Source organism: Macaca fascicularis, chromosome 17, assembly GCF_037993035.2.
Source record: "Macaca fascicularis isolate 582-1 chromosome 17, T2T-MFA8v1.1".
NCBI lineage: Eukaryota > Metazoa > Chordata > Mammalia > Primates > Cercopithecidae > Macaca > Macaca fascicularis.
The window spans coordinates 21,451,054-21,470,694 of record NC_088391.1 but is presented as its reverse complement, the minus strand read 5'-3'; the positions used below and the strand labels follow the sequence as shown (position 1 = coordinate 21,470,694).

The window sequence follows — 19,641 nt, the reverse complement described above, 5'->3', positions numbered from 1 at the left end:
TTAAATTTTCTCCTTTAAAAGAAAAATTAAGCCATAAAGTTACAGATGACAGTTACAGTCTCCTATTCGACGCAGTTTCCAATTATTTCTGTATTTTATTTTAGTGACATGATTGTAAAGAAATTGTTTTCAATTAAGTAAAAATGGCAGAAGACGCTTTAGTCCAATATTTGCATAAAACAGAAAACTGCAGCACTGCCCGCCAAATAGAGTCTGCAGCCCACCTCTCCCGGGCCAACTAGTGTGCTTCGTTTGCCGTAAGCCATTCAACTCTTTTCCTGTTGTGCAGTGTTGTTTCCTATTTCTGGGGGATATGTTGTCAAAAGCAATTGTTACTACTTTGTACTTTTTTCACAAGCAGATTTGTTTATAATGATTCATCTTGTCTTTCCTCAACTTCACTGCGAATTAAGTACATAATATACCAAAACGTGTGTATTTTTTCTTTACCACCACCATTTCCCATTCCTTTTCTTTCCTTCTTCGCCTTTTCTCCTCTCTTCCTGTGTAACAGTAACCCGTGCTTGCTAAGCCAGAATTTGAATGCATTCTTTTGCTTGAAAATTTCAGCTGGTGTCACCCCTTCTTCTAGTCGACTTTCCAGTCTCTTGACATCAGCATAGGATGCTTCAAAACTAAATTCTAAATTCCAGCCAGGCAACATTTGGGATAATAACATCAAGTAGCTTTGGCTCCATGCACAAAATCAACTTCAGTAAAATCTGATACTTTGAATTAAAATCTAATTATTCAATTTAAACATGCTGAGAAACATCATTTTGAAAAATCTTATCATTTTCCTTTTTCTAATGTGATCCTAAATAGTAATGTTTATGGAAATAATGAATTATAATGAAATGTGTTTTCCATATTATAAGTAATCATAAACATTTCCTTAAATATTTAGGTTAATTAAACTCTAAATGCTTCTTACACCTTTTTGATAAAAATATTTCAAATTAAACATTAAAAAAACCCTCTAAGTATACGCCACTGCAAATAAGATGCTAACATGATTTTTAAAAATCAATCCAAATTTAGTATATCTAATTTTATAAGCTACTTCCAAGATATTTTTTTTTGAGAAGAAAACTCACAAAGAAATGACCTAAATGGTAGGAGCCAGCTATTATTTCATTTTCACCATATTTAAAGACTTAAAACCCACAACTCACTTGGCAGATGATATGACCACTGCATGTTCATCAGAATTCAGGATTTTCGTAAGATGCGTTGCAACTGAGTCTTCATAAATCGTCATCTGAAAAAAAGAAAAAAGAAAACTCTACACTGTATTATTGTTGCTGGCATTTACACAACTCACTTATTGCTGCTCCAGAAATGGAGCCCTTCATGACATGTGTTAGGCAGGGCAATGGCTATAATGAAATATATGAAAGAGTCATTATGCAAAATAGATAAATATTTCCTTTTGGCAAAAGGCTTTCAGTTTCTAGAATTCTTTAATTTATATTCTTACAGAAATCCATAAAAACCCCTTTACAAAAAATTTTAATGTAAAAATATCTCAATATAAAAATAATTCCTACAAAGTAGTACAATAAAAGTCAAAAAAAATCTAGTAAAAATTGGGCAAAAGACTAGACATTTAAATATAAAAATATCCAAATGGCCCATAAACAGATGAAAACATATGCAATCTCAGCTATCAGGCAAATGGAAACTAAAACCACAACACAGTATCACCATACAGCTCCAAAATGGCTAAAATGAAAACAACTAGAAAATGGCAAGTGCTAGCAAGGCTATGGAGCTACAGAATTCTCATACGCTGCTGATGGGAATGCAAACTGATACACTCTCACAAACGATTTGGCAGGGTCTCTTAAAGCTGAACATATGCAATGATATCACAGGACTCAGAAATTCAACTTCTACATCTACACCCAAAAGAAATGCAGAAGTATGTTTACCAAAAGACATGTACTAGGATGTTCACAGCAGCATTCATCTAATAGCAGAATGGAGTGAAAGAATCCAGAAACAAATGAAAGCACACAAAATGATTATATTTTATAAAGTACAAAACAGATACCAATCTATGCTATTAGAAGTTAGCATAGTGATTACTGGGGTAGGAGGCGGGGGTCTTGACTGAAAGGGGGCATGAGGGGGCTTATGGGGAACTTGAACACTGTCGGGTGGCCTGGCAAAGATTTGTTTAGTTTGTAAAAATTTACCAAGCTATACATTTATGACCTGTGCACCTTTCTGTATGTATGATTCAATAAAAAAAGTTTTTAAAAATGCTGAATGCACTTTCATATAATCATGTAAATAAATATTTCTTTTAAACAATAGTCAAAATGCCAAAAGCATCCATAATCACCTCTCTATTTGACTCAAACTTTAACATTCTGTTGAAAGAACACATACATTTTCCTAATATGTAAAAATGTATACAATATTTAAACAGCCTCATATTCAGAGCCTTACATCAAATGTATGCCTCAAATAATATTCCATTTCACACAGCTCAACATTTTCTAGTATAAATGATCTGCTCTAGGCAAGCTGGCCACCTATGCTCTTCTGCCTGACTCAGGTATCTTTTCATTACTTGTACCAATCAGCCTCAGTTCAGAATCTTCAATTAAGTCTGAATAAGCCTTCCCCACAAAGCCTTCCTGACTAGCCTCTTCCCAAAAGAACCACATTCCTAATTTACCTTCATTCCACCAGTGGGTATGTTACTCTTTCAAAAGTATGTTACTCTTTTAAATTTCTACCTTCCCTCCTTCAAAGGCAGACCACTACAGGAAAGCAATTTTACATTAAAGAAAGGAAGGCAGGCCAGGAGCTCCAAAGTTACACATGATGTTGTATTGACCCACAGATCCACTTCATTGATCTCTTAGTTTAAACACTAAAAATTATATCTTTACAGCTAGGATCAGAAAAATGAAAATATATCATCTAAAAATAAACTTTAAAATTTGAAAAAATAAAATGTTCTCCAGAGGTTGGTTTTATTTTTCTTCCCTGCAGGGTAGAAAATATTTTACAGGATCATTAATGCTATTAACACATTTATTAATGCCAGTTGTTTAATGGATTAATTAGTAACATTTGATTAATGCCATTTGAAACTTATGTTAAAAAAATCCAACTTTTTGTCCATTAAAAATATTTGAAGATCAAAAAATACAACTTCTCTCAGAGGAAAATAAAATAGCCTCTATGTCCAAAGATAAAATTATAGATGTAACTTATTAACCTATTATGCAGTCACTTAGCAGCGTCAGAAAGGTAAGTAATAAGAGTTAACATTTTGTATGTGTAGCAGGCACTGTAATTAAGCACTCTGTATACATTTACCCCTTTGTCCTGTTTTATAGCCAAAGAACCCGAGGCTTGTTGAGTAATGTGCCTAAGACCCACAGCTAATGACATATAGAAAAGCTAAGAAGAAAGATTTAGTCTACTTTTATCTCAGTTTTCAAGGTAAAAAAGTCACACACAGTAAAAGGCATTCCTGGTGCCAGCCTAGTTCAGGGTCTAGCCAGGGCCATTCAGAACACTCATTTAATCTGTTATCTTAAAGTATGCTATCCCTTTGTTACAAAAATAAGTTTATTTTTAAAAAGCAAAGTTTCATTTAAAACCCTTTTGTACAAAAAAAGAGATTTCCTTCATATCTTTAGAATTGTACCTCATATTTAGTGATTATATATAAATGATAAAAGTAAATTATTTACTGTTATTTTATATGCTAGAAAACACATTTCTGAAGTAAATGGAAGAAAAAAATTCTCCTTTTCATCTTTTTTGGAAAGAAAATTAATAACATTTACAAAAATACTGTTATGTTAAAGGACTGGTTTCTATAAAAATGCGTTATGTTTATGGAATCACATAACTAAAAATGCTGCTGAAAATCAAGTGGTAAATATATTAATCTTTAATAGTGATTATCTCTGGGTGGTAGGACTACAGGTGATTTTATTTTCTTTTTCATATAATTTGGTATTTCCCGAATTTTTTTAGAAGCAGTTTGGCTATCAGCAGTTTTTATGTCAGAAAATGTTTTAAAAATACAACTAGCTTCTCTAAGAAACAGCCCCATGTTTGTAGTTATCATTCCTTGCCTTAGTTTTGACAAGATCATAATTTTCTTAATGACAAAACAAAGATTTCAACTGTGAAATAAACAGATGAATTTTCCTGGAGGGAAAAATAAGCTAGCATAGATCAAATGGTCTTAATGTGTCAGAGAATAATCCTCTGAAGGTCAGGTTCTGTTTTAAATCTACACTGCTTTGAGGTTTAATCAGAACATTGAATCTTTAAAAACATTAGTCATTTATGGTCTGTAGTAGAGATGGAATTAAGTGGTCTTTCTTTCTTTATCAACAGGCTTAACCCAGAGACCTGTCTTGCTGTCCCTTCAAAAGAGTAGGGGCCGGCCACAGTGTCTCATGCCTGTAATCCCAGCACTTCGGGAGGCTAAGGCAGGAGGATCTCTTGAGACCAGGAATTCAAGGCTGCAGTGAGCTGTGTTTGGATCATTGCATTCCAGACAGCCTGGGCCACAGAGCAAGACCCTGTCTCAAAAAGAAAAGAAAAAGAAAAGAGTACGCAAAGCAAGCAGTAAGAGAGAAACTGTATAATATTCTGGCCATGAGTATTGGTGTGTCTGGAGACTGTTTAAAGCAGCTAACATCTGATAACCAAACAATCTAATGGCCAAAGTAGAAGATGAATAAACACTAACAGGAAACATCAGCTGGCCTTCCTGGAGCTCTCCCGACACAAAGGAAACGGGCAGGTAGAACATGCAGGGAGGATTATCTGGACAGGAGAAGAGATACTGCTTTACACATCTGTTATATCATTTAACTCCCAAGAGTTTGTAGCCTCACTTTACACAAGAAGAGGCCCAGGAATGGGAGTGACTGGGCACTCCCAGTGTGGTTGGTCATGGAAGGACTCTAACCTAGACTCAGGATTCTTCTTTCTGGGGGAGAGGACGAGAGGTAGTCAATGAGACCATACACCCAAAATAAAATTAAGTTAACATGCTACCATATATTAGGAGTACATTTTCACATTTTGTTGTCCAAGATACCCACCCCCATTTCAAATGATAGGTAAAGGGTTAAGTCTTACATAAAATTCTTCAGATGCTTCTGGAGGTCCTGGAAGTAGGGAAGCTTTTGGTGGCAATTTGAGTTCATATGTCATTATACTCCACCTAAAGGGAGAAAAACTCTGGTCTAAGATTTCCTTAAAATTAGATAAACTAACTGTTACCATCTCATACATACACACACACACACACACACACACACACACACACATATTCATGAACTATGGTTTATTTTATCTTAAAACAACCAAAAATGGGAAAAGAGATCACATTTCAGTAATCTGATAAAATGTTGAATTCATAATTTATGATGTCCACATCTTACCATTTCTCCAATTAGTGGCTTCTAAATGTTTTAAGACCCATAGCCCACAATAAGAAATCCACACTTGTTACAACGCCCCCACTTCTTCACAGGTACAATGCATTCTGACTTTTCCATTCTTTTCTATTCTATTTTAAAAATAATGCTCATTGCAGTTTACTAATTAGGTTATAAACTACTAATGAGTCATAACCCCAAAGTTGTAAAACAATGTCTTAAATAAATACATACTACCTATAAACTGTTACTCAACTGTTACTCAACTTGCCAAATCAGCTTATACATACATAAAATGAAAATTACCGAAATACCCCTTCTTAAATTAAGAAAGAATGAATGTAACCATGGGAGTAGGGGGGAAATATTAATAATACTTAACTGAAGTAAATTTATTTCAATTAGCTATAAGTATTAATTTCAAAGCAAACACAAAATCATTTGGTGTTAGAGAAAAGCAATCAACTCAAGTCCAATTTTCTATTTAAAATAATAATTTCAAAATGTGGGAACAACAGTTAGGCCAGGACATTATTGTAGACTAACAAAATATGAAACAAAGGCCAGGTGTGGTGGCTCATCCCTGTAATCCCAGCACTTTGGGAGGCTAAAGTGAATGAATAGCTGGAGCTCAGGAGTTCCAGACCAGCTTGGGCAACATGGTGAAACCGCGTCTCTACAAAAAAAATGCTGCGCACCTGTAGTCCCAGCTACTTGGGAGGCTGAGGAGGTAGGATCACTTGAGCCTGGGAGGTGGAGATTGCAGTGAGCTGAGGTCACGCTACTGCACTCCAGCCTGGGTGATAGAGCCAGACATTGTCTCAAAAAAAAAAAAAAAAAAAAAAAAGAAAGAAAGAAAAAAGTCCAGGTGCGGTGGCTCATACCTGTAATCCCAGCACTTTGGGAGTCCAAGGCAGGCAGATCACCTGAGGTCAGGAGTTCAAGACCATCCTGGCCAACATGATGAAACCCCATCTCTACTAAAAATACAAAAAATTAGCCGTGTGTGGTGGCAGGTGCCTGTAATTCCAGCTACTCGGGAGGCTGAGGCAGGAGAACCACTTGAACCCTTGAGGCAGAGGTTTCAGTGAGCCAAGATCGTGCCACTGCACTCCAGCCTGAATGTCAAGAGCAAAACTCCATCTCAAAATAAAAGAAAAAAAAAAAGATGTGAAATAAAGATTTTAACACAGAAACAAAGCATAATAAAAGCAGTACCATAACACATGAATTTTAAGAAAGCATAACACAGCTGAAGCTATTGATAGAACCCAGAGGAAAATTCCAAGATCAATATTTAAACAGAGCCTAGTGTATCATTCAGCCTATGAGAATAAATGTTTGCATAAAAATTCAAATTCCCAGAAAGCCCCCAATAGACATACATTATATTTTGGGATATGTAAACTAGTTACTTTTGGCTACTATTCAACTCTTGACATGAAAATACTTTAAAAGAAATTTATTTTGGGAGGCCAAGGCAGGCAGATCACGAGGTCAAGAGATCAAGAACATCCTGGCCAACATGGTGAAACCCTGTCCCTACTGAAAATACAAAAATCAGCTGGGCATGGCGGCACACACCTGTAGTCCCAGCTACTCGGGAGGCTGAGGCAGGAGAATTGCTTGAACCCAGGAGGCGGAGGTCACAGCGAGCGTGCCACTGCACTCCAGCCTGGCGACAGAGCGAAACTCTGTCTCAACAACAACAACAACAACAACAACTAAGAGGCTGGGCACGGTGGCTCACGCCTATAATCCCAGCACTTTGGGAGTCTGAGGCGGGTGGATCACGAGGTCAGGAGATAGAGACCATCCTGGCTAACATGGTGAAACCCCGTCTCTACTGAAAATACAGAAGATTAGCCAGGTATGGTGGCGGGCGCCTGTAGTCCTCAGGAGGCTGAGGCAGGAGAAAGGCGTGAACCCGGGAGGCGGAGCTTTCAGTGAGCAGAGATCGCACTACTGCACTCCAGCCTGGGCTACAGAGCAAGACTCTGTCTCAAAAATAAAAAAATATAAAAAATAAAAAGAAAAGAAATTTATATTTGAAAACCAAAAGTCATTCATTTATCCATGAGGCAGATGCAGAAACAAAGCATAATAAACTACATTGAGCATCTCAAAGTCACAGGAAACACAAGGGTGAATAGGCTCCCCCAAAGAAGCTTACATTCTAGCGCAGAAAACACGTATGATGCAAGCAAACAAAACAATTAAACTTTGTAAATATCCAAACAGGGAAAACCACGAGTAGAAACACAAAAGTCAAGTTCCTTATAGCTGGAAATACTTTACTGGTCAAAGCCAGTTAAATAAATGGTAAATAAATCCATCCAAATGTCTGAGTTCCTTGCACCTTCCACGCTATACCTCCCCATTCAATAGGAAATGGTTGGAGCTAAAGAAGAAGGAGAAAGTGGCAGCAAGAGATAAAAAAGTGAGGAAGAGATGCATATGAGTACCAGCTAAGCAGAGGCAGAGGCCAGAAAGAAAGGAACCATCTGGCCTACATACATAAAGGGGAGAGAGTGCAGAGTTGAGAAAGGACCCTGGAAACTAGACAGAACAGGGACTGCGGTTTACTGTGCCAGTTCTATTACTTATTAGCTATTTAACTTAGATAATGTAAAAACCTCCTAAACCTTTTCACCAGTAAAATGGAGATAGCAATATTAGCTATCTCTAGGAGAAGGGCGATAATTAAATGAGATGCTACCCGAATTAAAACAACTAGAAAGTGCTAGGCAGACAAAACATTAGTTTTTTTTATTCCCACTGTATCCAGAAGACTAAATTTTCGTCTTTGTAAAGTAATGCTTTTCTGACCCAACCCACAGTATTGTTTTGAGGATCAAATAAATATATTTGAAAAACTCATGTAATTTAGAATATTAAACAATTACTTTTTAACTTTTTTTTTTTTTTTTGAGACAGAGGCTCGCTCTGTTGGCCAGGCTTCAGTGTATTGGCACGATCTCGGCTCACTGCAACCTCCGCCTCCTGGGATCAAGCGATTCTCCTGCCTCAGCCTCCCAAGTAGCTGGGATTACAGGGGCCCACCACCATGCCCAGCTAATTTTTGTATTTTTAGTAGAGATGTGGTTTCACCATGTTGGCCAGGCTGGTCTCGAACTCCTGACCTCAGGTAATCCTCCCACCTTGGCCTCCCAAAGTGCTGGGATTATGGGTGTGAGCCACTGCATCCGACCCACTTGTTCTTTACAAACAGTAAATTAATAAAGGAAACACAGGAATAAAATATTCCTATGTTTCTAATAAAGGTCTTAAGTTTCTGAATCCACTTTGATTTGTGTGTGTGTGTATTTTCTTTTGTTTTATTTTCATTTTGCGTACCAGTAGGTATTCAAGGAATTTCACCATGGAGGTGCTGTTTCTTGGCTAACCACCTGGAGAGGTGACTTTTTATTTTTATTTTTTTAAAACTTTTTTGAGACAGGGTCTCATTCTGTCGCCCAGATTGTAGGGTAGTGGTGCAATTGTGGCTCACTGCAACCTCCAGCTCCTGGGCTCAAGTGATCCTCCCACGTAGGCCTTCCAAAGTGTTGGGATTATAGGCGTGAGCCACCTCCCCTAACTGAGAAGTGAATTTCCATAGCACACAAGGGCAAAGCACATACCCAGGGTAGATGAAATGCCTAAGGGCAGGGGAAGTGGTCTTTACATTTGCAACAAAGAAAGCATTTAAATAACCCCTTTTGTTTGGTAATCACAGAATTGGACGGTTGCCTGGGAAGTCACCTCCAGGCTCATTTACAAATAATGGTGATTTTATTTATTTATTTCCAATCTTTTTTCCCCAGAGTTAGGTATAGTTGACAAAAAATTGTATATATTTAAGGTGTACAATTTGATGTCTGGATATATATACACCACAATCAAGGTAACTGGCATATCCATAGGTACCATTTCTCTTTTTCATTCTTTTTCTTCTTTTAACCTCCAGATTGTTTTAAAGGCTGGAGGCTGAATCCAGAAGCACATAAAATTAAAAACTTTTATGCACCCAAGCTACTGTAGTATCTCTCTCACGTAATTTCGGATCAACAGAGACGAATGTTCTACTTCCCAGCTCTCTTTTTAAATATTCTGTCAACAAAAGAATCAACTATTACAGTATTACCTTATGACAGGCAACGTTACAATTAATGAGGTTATAGCCCATCTTAGAGTAATTATATTTCAGATTGGTGGCTCCCTGATGAAATTGTGTTATTTTCGGGAAGAGTTCCACAGATGACTAATTCTATCAAAGTTGTTTTGATTTATGCTACCTCAAGTTGATCATATTTTGACATCTGTCTTCTACTGACATTGGGGGATGAGGAGTGACTGGTTACTGAGTCCTGTTGTTTCTTATACCCAAATTCTAAACACCTCCATAACACTCAGGGTATACATTGTAGTTTCTTTTTCATTACATGGACATTCAGAGAGAAAGCAATTAAGAGATGTAATCAAGAACAGCATAAACACAATGATACTCCCTTCATTTGAAGCTATCTTCCTAACACTTCCCTGTCCCTGGGAAAGGACTGCTTATATTTTAATATACGTAGTTCTTATTGGATCAATGCATTCTTAATATATATGTTTAAGAGGAGATATTCTAACAAATCTAACGTTTATATGTCCTCTTCAGCTTTTTGGAAACCACACGATGACAGGAGGCTACCTAATATACTCATCAAAAGGTCCCCTACAAAATGAACTATTTTAGTTTTCTGACTTGAACTGTAATTAAAAGTAAATAGTAGTAACATACCCTTCTATATTTAAAATAATGAGTTCCTCAGACTAGTGTTTTAAAATTCATTCATTTACTATAAAACATCTTTATTGAGTATCTTCTCTGCGATAGGCCCTGTTCTCCATCTGAGGTATTAACCAGTGGACAAGATCAGAAAGGCTCTGCCTTCATGGAGCTTCTAGTCAGTACAATTTATTAATGAATATTTATTAATAAATCATCAAAAAATGATTTCAGTATGCCATTTTCCATCTAGTTGTAGAAAAGAATTCACTTTTACCTGTCCAACATTTTGGTACTGGCTCGTTCCAGTTTCTCTAGGATCTGAGGAAGCTGGGTGTCGTCGTCATATGAACCTCCCCAGCCAAGAACTCGAGCAAGGTCATTTCCTGTACCCAAAGGCAACACTCCCAGCTGACACTGAAAGAGAGTACAACAGGGTGACTTTCAGACAAGTTGAGAAATAGGGACTACTGCATTTCTGCACCTCTCGTAAGTATGTTAGTATGCGTTCATGTTAACTAGCAAGTAAAAGAATTAGCACTCACCTGTTTATTCAAGTTGAGCTTATCGATTTCTGACAAAACCCAACCTACACTTCCATCGCCTCCACAAACAAGAATCCGGAAATTGTCAAACTTCTGAAATAATCTTAAACTGAAAGCAAAAAGGATTTCATTTTAGTATAAAGTAATAAAAATCACTTTCCTCAATTCTTTGTTATTCTCTATCGGTATTCATATTCAGATTAAATATAAGAACTCCTACTTACATGTTAATTATACCATAAACATTCATTGAAGTGTAATTTTAACTCAAGAAAACTTCTGAATCATAAGGAGGAAAGGGAATGATAAGTAGAAATGAAGATAAAATTAGGAGGAGTGGGGGTGAGAAATGAGAAAACAAAAAAGAAGCAGAGACCAGGAAAGATAAAGTAATACAAGATGGTGAAAGTAGTGGTTCCTCTCTTTCTATTACAAGAATAAATTCTTTCCTTAAGAATTACAAACCATGGGTAAGGAATCTACGGTGCTGAAACTAATGAGTGATGCTTCGGCAGTTCCTAAAGACAGCAATCACTGTATTGCTCTCAGGACTCCCAACTGGCTTTTTCTCCTCTTCTCCTATTCTCAGCTCCATCCTTCTGTTTTACCTCATCTCAACTTTTGACACATCCCATCTCCTAAATGTACCCTTGTACACTTACTTCACGTATTGTGGAAAATCTGATAAAATATTAGAGGGACAACCTCAGGAAGTTTCACCAAGAGAGGTCCTTGGAGCCTTCGAGGACAAATGGGAAAAATAAATCAAGACTATAAGATAATGGAACTATAAAGGATTATAAAATGGATGTGTTAGAAAGGGGGACAAAACTACCCTAGCATGGCAGAGACAAAGAAGGTGAGAAGAGGAAACTCCAGCACCTCAACAGAGGAAAGGAAGGGCGGTACACGTAGATAAGGAGGAAGCTGGGTATAAATGAACAAGACCGACATCCATGTGACCAGAAGGGCCTGAGACTTAGCGAGATAAAGGCAATGGAAGCGGGAAGGAAAACTCAGGGGGCAAAAGTGAACAGAGGTACCAAGAGAGAAGGAAGGAGAGAAACAGAGAAGATAGACGAAAGTGTCACATTACAAAACACAAAATGCCTTTTCAGGCACTGGTATCGAAAATCCCATTTCTACTTCTGTGTTCATGCTTTGAGGTAACAGTGGAACCCAAGAGAAAAGCTGAGTTGCCGTAAGTAAATCACATAGAGGTTTGAAGGCCTCTGGTTCAGAAGACGTAATATCGCCTCTTAAGAAAAATCATATGCATACCCTAAAAATGTACTGAAAGTGCCAAAAGGTATATTTTCCCTCAGTGAAAATACTACTTAGTTCATTTTATCTTACAGATTGTAAGTTATATGACATCCAGAAAGCTGAAAGGAATCATCAACAAAAGTATTTCTTTGTCATTTACATGAACTGAGTCTGAGATCCTTGAAGAACTGCCCTTGACAGCCATGAGAGTCCCTGTACTTTGGTTTAAAAATTGATTATTTATATTACATATAAATCAATATCAGCCTTCCACGCAAATCACTTTCTAATATTACTTTATATTTCTATATTTATGTAAGTTGATCTTTCTTGGAGCTAAATAAACTGTTAGTATTGTTTGATGTAGAATATATTGTAAAACATTTTCTAAACAAATTTTGGAATTGAGAAATTTCAATAGAGTTTTGGAATTTATACAAGACAGTTGTCTAACTATCCAAAAGGTTGTGTTAAAACTTATAATTAGAGCTTTAAAAACGAGGGAGGGATCTAGAGGAATCTATAATTTTCATGAGCTGAAACACCAGACACATTTAACACCTAGTCCTACATTGTATTCAAATAAGATTTATCAATAAGCAGTTACCCTAAATGAGGACCTCCATTCATTAAATCAAACACCTGAGCCGGATTTAGCAACTGTTTAAAGCGACGAAGGAACTTTACTCCCTGATTATCTCCACTCTTAGAATTGACAAAAACCAATAGAGGACTAACACAGAACGAAAATGTTGCTCTACAGAAACCTGTGAAAAAAACACAATACAAGATCAATACATAAGGCTTTCTCTTTTAAATTATTAGCAAACTTTCAGATAAAAGAAAATAAATATATAAAAACTGGAGCATTAAGTTATAATTTAGCTCTCCAAATAGAGATAGGTTAACTATTTACATACAAACCTATATATTTGTATGTAATTCTTATGTTTATATTCAATATTTCAAAGTATTTTAACTGCTCCTTTCTGAAGTCTGAGAGAATATTTTAAAATTTATAGTAAACAAAATCAGGGCCTAGGTTGGGGGAGAGGGCTGTTAATACCATAGGTTTAAAAAAAGTCACATATTTTGCGGTTTATAAACTTACATCTTCAGGTTTATAAACTTATATCTAAGATATCTATTGGCATAAATTAAATGAAAAGTTTGAAAAGCAAAAAGCATGATATCAATGAAAGACATTAATAATAGCACAGTCCTCCCTACGTATTCTTGGGGAATTGGCTCAGGAGTCCCACGAATATCAAAATCCACAGTTGCTCAAGTCTGTTATATAAAACAGCATAGTATTATACATGGTTTTACCATATTACTTTGTAATATGGTTTGCTTAGAAGGAAGTAATTAGTATGTAATCCCAAAACCAGTGTCGTAGAGGGGTTCCTCAGCACTTTACAGTTAAGTTTACAGAAAAGTGCATTTATAGGAATATAAATTCCTACAATGAAATTACAGAAAAACAGATTTTAATAACAGCCTGCTAACAGGAAGTTTCAATTATAGAGGAAAAAAACACTTATAAAAATTAACCTTTTCAGAATGTATTACAGTACAGAGTAATGATCTTATTTTATTTACTAAAACATAAAATCTAAAAGTCTTATAAACAGTAATTTCACCAATGTGTTAATAGGTATTCTACAACTTTCACTTAAATATATTCTTTAAAAAATGGAATGTACTTTCAGCAATTGAAATGGAATTATTTTAGAAAACCTGATTACAATAGTCAATGACAGGTATAGTTATTCTAGGAAAAGAAATATATATATCAATATTAAATATACCAGAAATATACATACTTACACTACTGCTACATACCATCGGAATCAGTGCTGTTTAGCGCAATTGGAGGTATGATAGATACTTTACATTGACCAAGTGGACATATTGGATGGTATAAATCTTTGCAGGCAGTGTGTACCTAATAACAAACAAATATACCTTCAAGAATCATAAAAATAATGTTTTGCCATTACAAATCACATCTAAGGAACTGATAATCTAGAATCAACTGTACCACAAAATATTCAGTAATTCATAAACTACTTTAAATGGTATAATATTTATACTTAAGGAAATGACTAAACATTTTAGAAATGGATATTTGATTTTGGTCCATGCAACCAATTCTTGTAATTATCTCAGAGAAGAATACATAGTTAATGAATAATTGGTGAAGGCAAGAAGAGAGGAAGAGAAGAGACCAAGTGCAGAGGAAGGGAGGCAGAGAAGAGAAAAAGAAGAGGAAAAGGAAGAAGAAGGAGGGAAACTAACCAGTGTGTTAATATCATTGCCCATAAAATAAATTGATGACAGAACATTTATTTTGTTTTAATAAAAATTCTTATAAAATTTAACAACAATAAAACCTGTAACGTGCCTGCTTTTTCTGCAGTAATCCTATAACTTTCTATTCACATTTCCCTATCATTAAAGTTACAAGTACACCCATGCTTATTTTCTCAGCTGGACTGCTGCTCTGTAAGGTAAAGGAAAGTGATGCCTATCACAGGCACCTAGTAAATGTGCTTTCAGTAGAAATGAGTTTCATGGTCATGCAAGGATATGTTTTGTTCTCTATTGAGAACAAAAGCAAGGATAACTTATTAAGTACGACCCAGGCAACTTAGGATACTTTGTGTACTTGTCTGGAGAGCCTTCTAAATGTTTTAACTAGGAAAAGCAGACACTTTTCATCAAGTTCTCATTTAATATGACTTTATTTTATTAGCCCTTTTAGAAAACTGGCATAATTAAACCTGTATTTATCAAACTTTTGGGAGAATAACTAAAATTTAATAGTAATTCTAATTCTGGTGATGACCTGTTTTTAGACAGTTTCCTATTATGCTTTACAATAATTAACAATCCAAATGCATTTTAGAAAAATTAGCACACACAGATAGCTTTAAAAGTAATTTTAAAATGTATGAGAACCATGGGGCAAAACAGAAAGGTATTTATAATAATGCTAAATAAGAAAAGCACATGATCAATTTATGTCTTCACAATTTTTACAGAAAAGGTAAAACTATGTCCACAGACCTGGATGACAGTAGGAAAAATAATAAGTTGATTCATTCGGCTTGTAGGGCTATAGGCTTTTTGATTTTGTTTTCTTTTTTTACTACACAGACTATGCTTTAGGCACTAGATATCCTGCTATTAGAAACTCATGTTTTTGTTTGTTTGTTTGTTTGACATGGAGTTTCACTCTTGTTGCCCAAGCTGGAGTGCAATGGTGCGATCTCAGCTCACTGCAACCTCCGCCTCCCGGGTTCAAGCGATTCTCCTGCCTCAGCCTCCCGAGTAGCTGGGATTACAGGCACCTGCCACCACTTCCAGCTAATTTTTGTATTTTTAGTAAAAATGGGGTTTCACCATGTTAGCCAGGCTGGTCTTGAACTCCGGACCTCAGGTGATCCACCCGCCTCGGCCTCCCAAAGTGCTGGAATTACAGGTGGTCATGTTTTTTATTTTTTATTATTTTGAGATGATGTTTCGCTCTTGTTGCCTAGGCTGGAGTGGAACGGTGCAATCTCGGCTAACTGCAACCTCCAACTCCCAGGTTCAGGCAATTCTGCTGTCTCAGCATCCCAAGTAGCTGGGATTATAGGTATGCACCACTGCATCCAACTAATTTTTTTGTATTTTTAGTAGAGACGGAGTTCCACCATGTTGGTCAAGCTGGTCTTGAACTCCTGACTTCAGGAGTCAGCCTGCCTCAGCCTCCCAATGTGCTGGGATTACAGGCATGAGCCACTGTGTCAGGCCAGAAACTCATGTTTTAAAGGCAAAATAATATGTAAACAGGCAAATGGTTGTGTATAGGAAGTGCAAGACTAGGGGAGGTGTTATAAGGTGATGGTAGCTCAGAAACCAGCACGTCAAATTTACACAGGGTGGGGCAGGAATGATGTCACAAGGTGAAATTTGAGTTTGCCAGGAAAAAAGAGAGAAAAGGCATCCTACTTTCTACCATCTGTAATATCACTGCTGTTCTAGTTAAGAAATGTTTAAACGTTAGGGGTGAATAGAATGAGCAAGTAATAAACCTAATTAACTCCTGCTGTTACAGTTAACAGAGTTAAAAAAAAAAAAAGTTAACAGAGTTTGACTTTTTTTTAAAGTAAAGATATACATATTGCAGGTAAAGAAAATTTACATAAAATCTTTCTAAAATAATTCATCACACATGAAGTGTTTTCTTTCTTTTCTTTTCTTTTCTTTTTTTTGAAAGACAGAGTCTCGCTCTGTCACCCAGGCTGGAGTGCAGTGGCACGATCTCAGCTCACTGCAACCTCTGCCTGCCGGATTCAAGCAATTTTCCTGCCTCAGCCTCCCGAGTAGCTGGGATTACAGGCGCGTGCCACCACGCCCAGCTAATTTTTTGTATTTTTAGTAGAGACAGGGTTTCAATGTGTTAGTCAGGATGGTCTCAATCTTCTGACCTCATGATCCGCCCACCACGGCCTCCCAAAGTGCTGGGATTACAGGCGTGAGCCACCGCGCCTGGCCAATACATTGGAAGTGAACAGTTGAAGCTCTAGAAGTAGAGAAATCAACTTTACTAAATGTACAGGCCAATAAAAATAGCAGGAAAATTTGCTATCAGTGGTTGTCCTCTCAAAAACAAATCTGAGGTGGGATGATGATTTTAGATCTTGTTTATGGGAAGAATGAATTCCTTTAAAATAAAAAAATGGCATAAGAAGGTTTCAGGGGCTAGGCTTGCACTAAGATTCTAAAGACAGACACCTGTTACAGTCTACATATTAGATTAAATGAGATAAGAGAAAAAGTATTAATAACATATCTAAGGCTAGTAAAAAAGGCAATCAGTGAAGAATAACAAAAGCATGAGGACAAAGAAAAGAAACACAGATTCACCTATCAGGTCTAACTAAAAAGTTGCAGGACTTATTTTCCTTTGGGGCCTATCAGACAATCTCATTGATTAGGAAAGCAATACATCACACATCTCTTACATTTGCTGATCTACACTATACATACCAAAAACAATAGTTTTTCCACATGTTAAAATTTGAGGCTGGCTTCCAAATTTCAGCCAGCAATGTTAAAAGACAAGACTCAAAACCACCAAATAAGTCAGCCCCAGTGCAAGGCAATCACTAGCATCGTAGAACAGCATCACCCAGTACTAAGATGAACACTCACACCCACGACCTCCTCATCCTGCAGTTTTTCAGTCCCATGCCACTGTCTGCGTGACCTCTTTCCTACTCTGACTGTCCTCACACAGTCCAGAGGCCCTGTCCTCACTGTATCTGGCATAAATAATCAGCTGTTGGCTTCATGTTCAGCTGCATATGTTGTTCACCTCTGTCAGAGTGCACTGATAGCGTTCTAGCAAATTTACATTTTGCATGTCAACCAAAATTTGGTGACACACCAGAGAAGTGCTTTCAGGTAGTAAAATAGGCCCGAATATAGCAAACCACTTCATTAATAAAGCAAAATGAAAAAACAATAGAACTATGAGTAGGAGATCTTGAGGCACAGGATATGGAAGAACAAGAGTAAGTTTTACAGGGCATTTGAAACAACAACAAGACTAGGAGGACTATACTGTAAGGAAAGAAGAATGTCACCATGGGGTGCGTATGCTACCAGGCTCAGCTCTATCATAAATTCTTTGCCTTGCCTCTAAGCCGGGCGGATGACAAAATTAGGGAAAGAAGCTAATGAACAAGGATGAACTGATTCCAAAACCCTCACCATTGTCTTACACCACAGGCATTTCCAATCCTGTAGACGGAGAACACTGCCACACGTTTTGTCACAGACAGCACACTTGGCACTCACAGGCAGGTTGCCCTCGAGCCACTGGTGAGGCATCGCCACCTGTGGAGAAGGAAGAAAGGGCAGCCAGGTGAAGACTGGTGGACACCAACCTTACCCCAGGGAAGATTTTGAATCATTTCTCACTCTAGGGGATCAGTAGTATATTTCATGCATAGCATTCACTCATTTACCCCACATTTATTGAGCATCTACTATGAACGTTCAAGCAATATAAAAGTAAGGTAAAGGCTTGCCCCTCAGGGTTTAGCTGAGGCATGAAAAGGGATGACAATAAAGTGATTACTAAGTGTTACCAGAAATCCATATGCATGGTGCAATGGAGGCAAGGTTTTGAAAGCGGAGGTGTACTGTTGAGAGGCAACCCCAAAGTCTGAAGAGTGAACATCTCAGCTAAGCCTAGGCATCTCAGAGTTCATCAGAGGTCGACAACAACAGCCCAGCACTACGGCCACTTCTAAGCCGTATTCACAACAGATTTCCTTCAAAATCTAAGAACTAAAGGAAGCTATGAAGGATTGAATTAAAAATAAAAACTCGGAATCAACCAAACCTTCTATTAAATCCTAATAATAAGCATTCCTACTTATCTTTCTCAGCTTCCACAAGAGCAGAACATAAAAGAGGAGTTACTGGGAAGAGAGCAGAGACAGAGCAGCAGCTTACGCCATCTTCATCTTCTATAATGTCCTTCCCAATGGAGGCCAGGGTAGTCCATTTACAGTTATTTGTTGCTCTCACTGCACATCTTTTGTGAGCCTTGAATTTACACACTAAAAAAAAAAAAAAAAAAGAGCAACTGCTTTTAAGTGGACAAGAACTTTTGGACCAATGATTAAAGGAAATCACAGCATAAAATTTTAAAAGGGAGGGAGGAAGTAGAAGAAAACAAATATATTTAAAAGATTAAATTATTCTGCAACAATAGTAATGGTATTCTAGAAAACAAATATGGCTATGTATTTATGAAGCACTTTTATCAAGCTATAAGTAGATTGCTACTTAGAGGAACAGAAAAGAAATAAATGCAAAAGAATTACTGCTGTAGAAGGCAGACAACACACACATAGGAGAGAGGGAGAGAGGGAAGCAAATAAAATTTGGTAGCAGGTCTGCTGGTGATATCCTATTTTTAAATGTAGGCGCTGATTAACACATTATATGAATGTGTTCAATTTGTAAAAATTCATCAAGCTCTACATTTCTGATATCTGTATTTTTCTATACATATAAAATATTGATTATAAGTCTGAAAATGTCAGTACGATAAAGTTGATCCAGAGGGGCTGTAAAGTGCAAGTATACCAACAAGACAGCCAGGCATCATGGAAAATAGGTTGGTGAGGGTCACAAACACGGCCCGATGTTTGGAAAGTATTATGTTGAGATGACCAAATGACAAATGTAGAAAGAAGGGATGATGAAGTGATGCTGTCACTACAGGTTTCACTAAATCTCCCCAGCCATATTATCAAAAGGAACTTATAAAAGAGAAATTGGAGGAAATAACTAGGGGGGAAAAAGCAGCCCATATATGGAAAAACAAGGGAACTATAGGTTATCTGAAAAATTAAGCATACTTATGAAAATCGGAATTTGACTATTATTAAACACATTTATCTCTCTAAGGAAATTATTCAAATATTAGTGGATACTGATATTAAGTCAGTTCCCGACTTCTAGCTAAAAAGTTAAAAGTAGAAATAATTTCCGTGCAAACATACTAAGGTAAAGTGTTGCTAAATTTAAATGCAAGGTATCTCTTTTTCATGTG

At 36.8% G+C, this 19,641-nt stretch overlaps 1 protein-coding gene across 8 annotated transcripts in view; it reads right to left on the bottom strand.

Annotated features, from left to right (window-relative positions):
* DGKH (diacylglycerol kinase eta) overlaps positions 1-19,641 on the bottom strand; it is a 197,152-nt gene that overhangs the window by 52,364 nt on the left and 125,147 nt on the right. For 6 of the 8 annotated variants that reach the window (XR_006693619.3, XM_005585737.5, XM_074021914.1 and 3 more), the window contains 8 exons: positions 18,534-18,640; positions 17,784-17,909; positions 13,863-13,965; positions 12,625-12,784; positions 10,752-10,860; positions 10,484-10,623; positions 5,131-5,215; positions 1,176-1,261 (listed from right to left, as the gene is read on the bottom strand). Coding sequence is in view for 7 of the 8 variants with exons in the window: in XM_005585737.5 (XP_005585794.1) it covers positions 1,176-1,261; positions 5,131-5,215; positions 10,484-10,623; positions 10,752-10,860; positions 12,625-12,784; positions 13,863-13,965; positions 17,784-17,909; positions 18,534-18,640 (916 nt within the window). In the remaining variant the exon portion in view is untranslated. Of the gene's footprint in view, positions 1-1,175; positions 1,262-5,130; positions 5,216-10,483; positions 10,624-10,751; positions 10,861-12,624; positions 12,785-13,847; positions 13,966-17,783; positions 17,910-18,533; positions 18,641-19,641 lie in introns of all 8 variants that reach the window. The other 2 variants (XM_074021916.1, XM_074021917.1) reach the window with 1 other exon arrangement.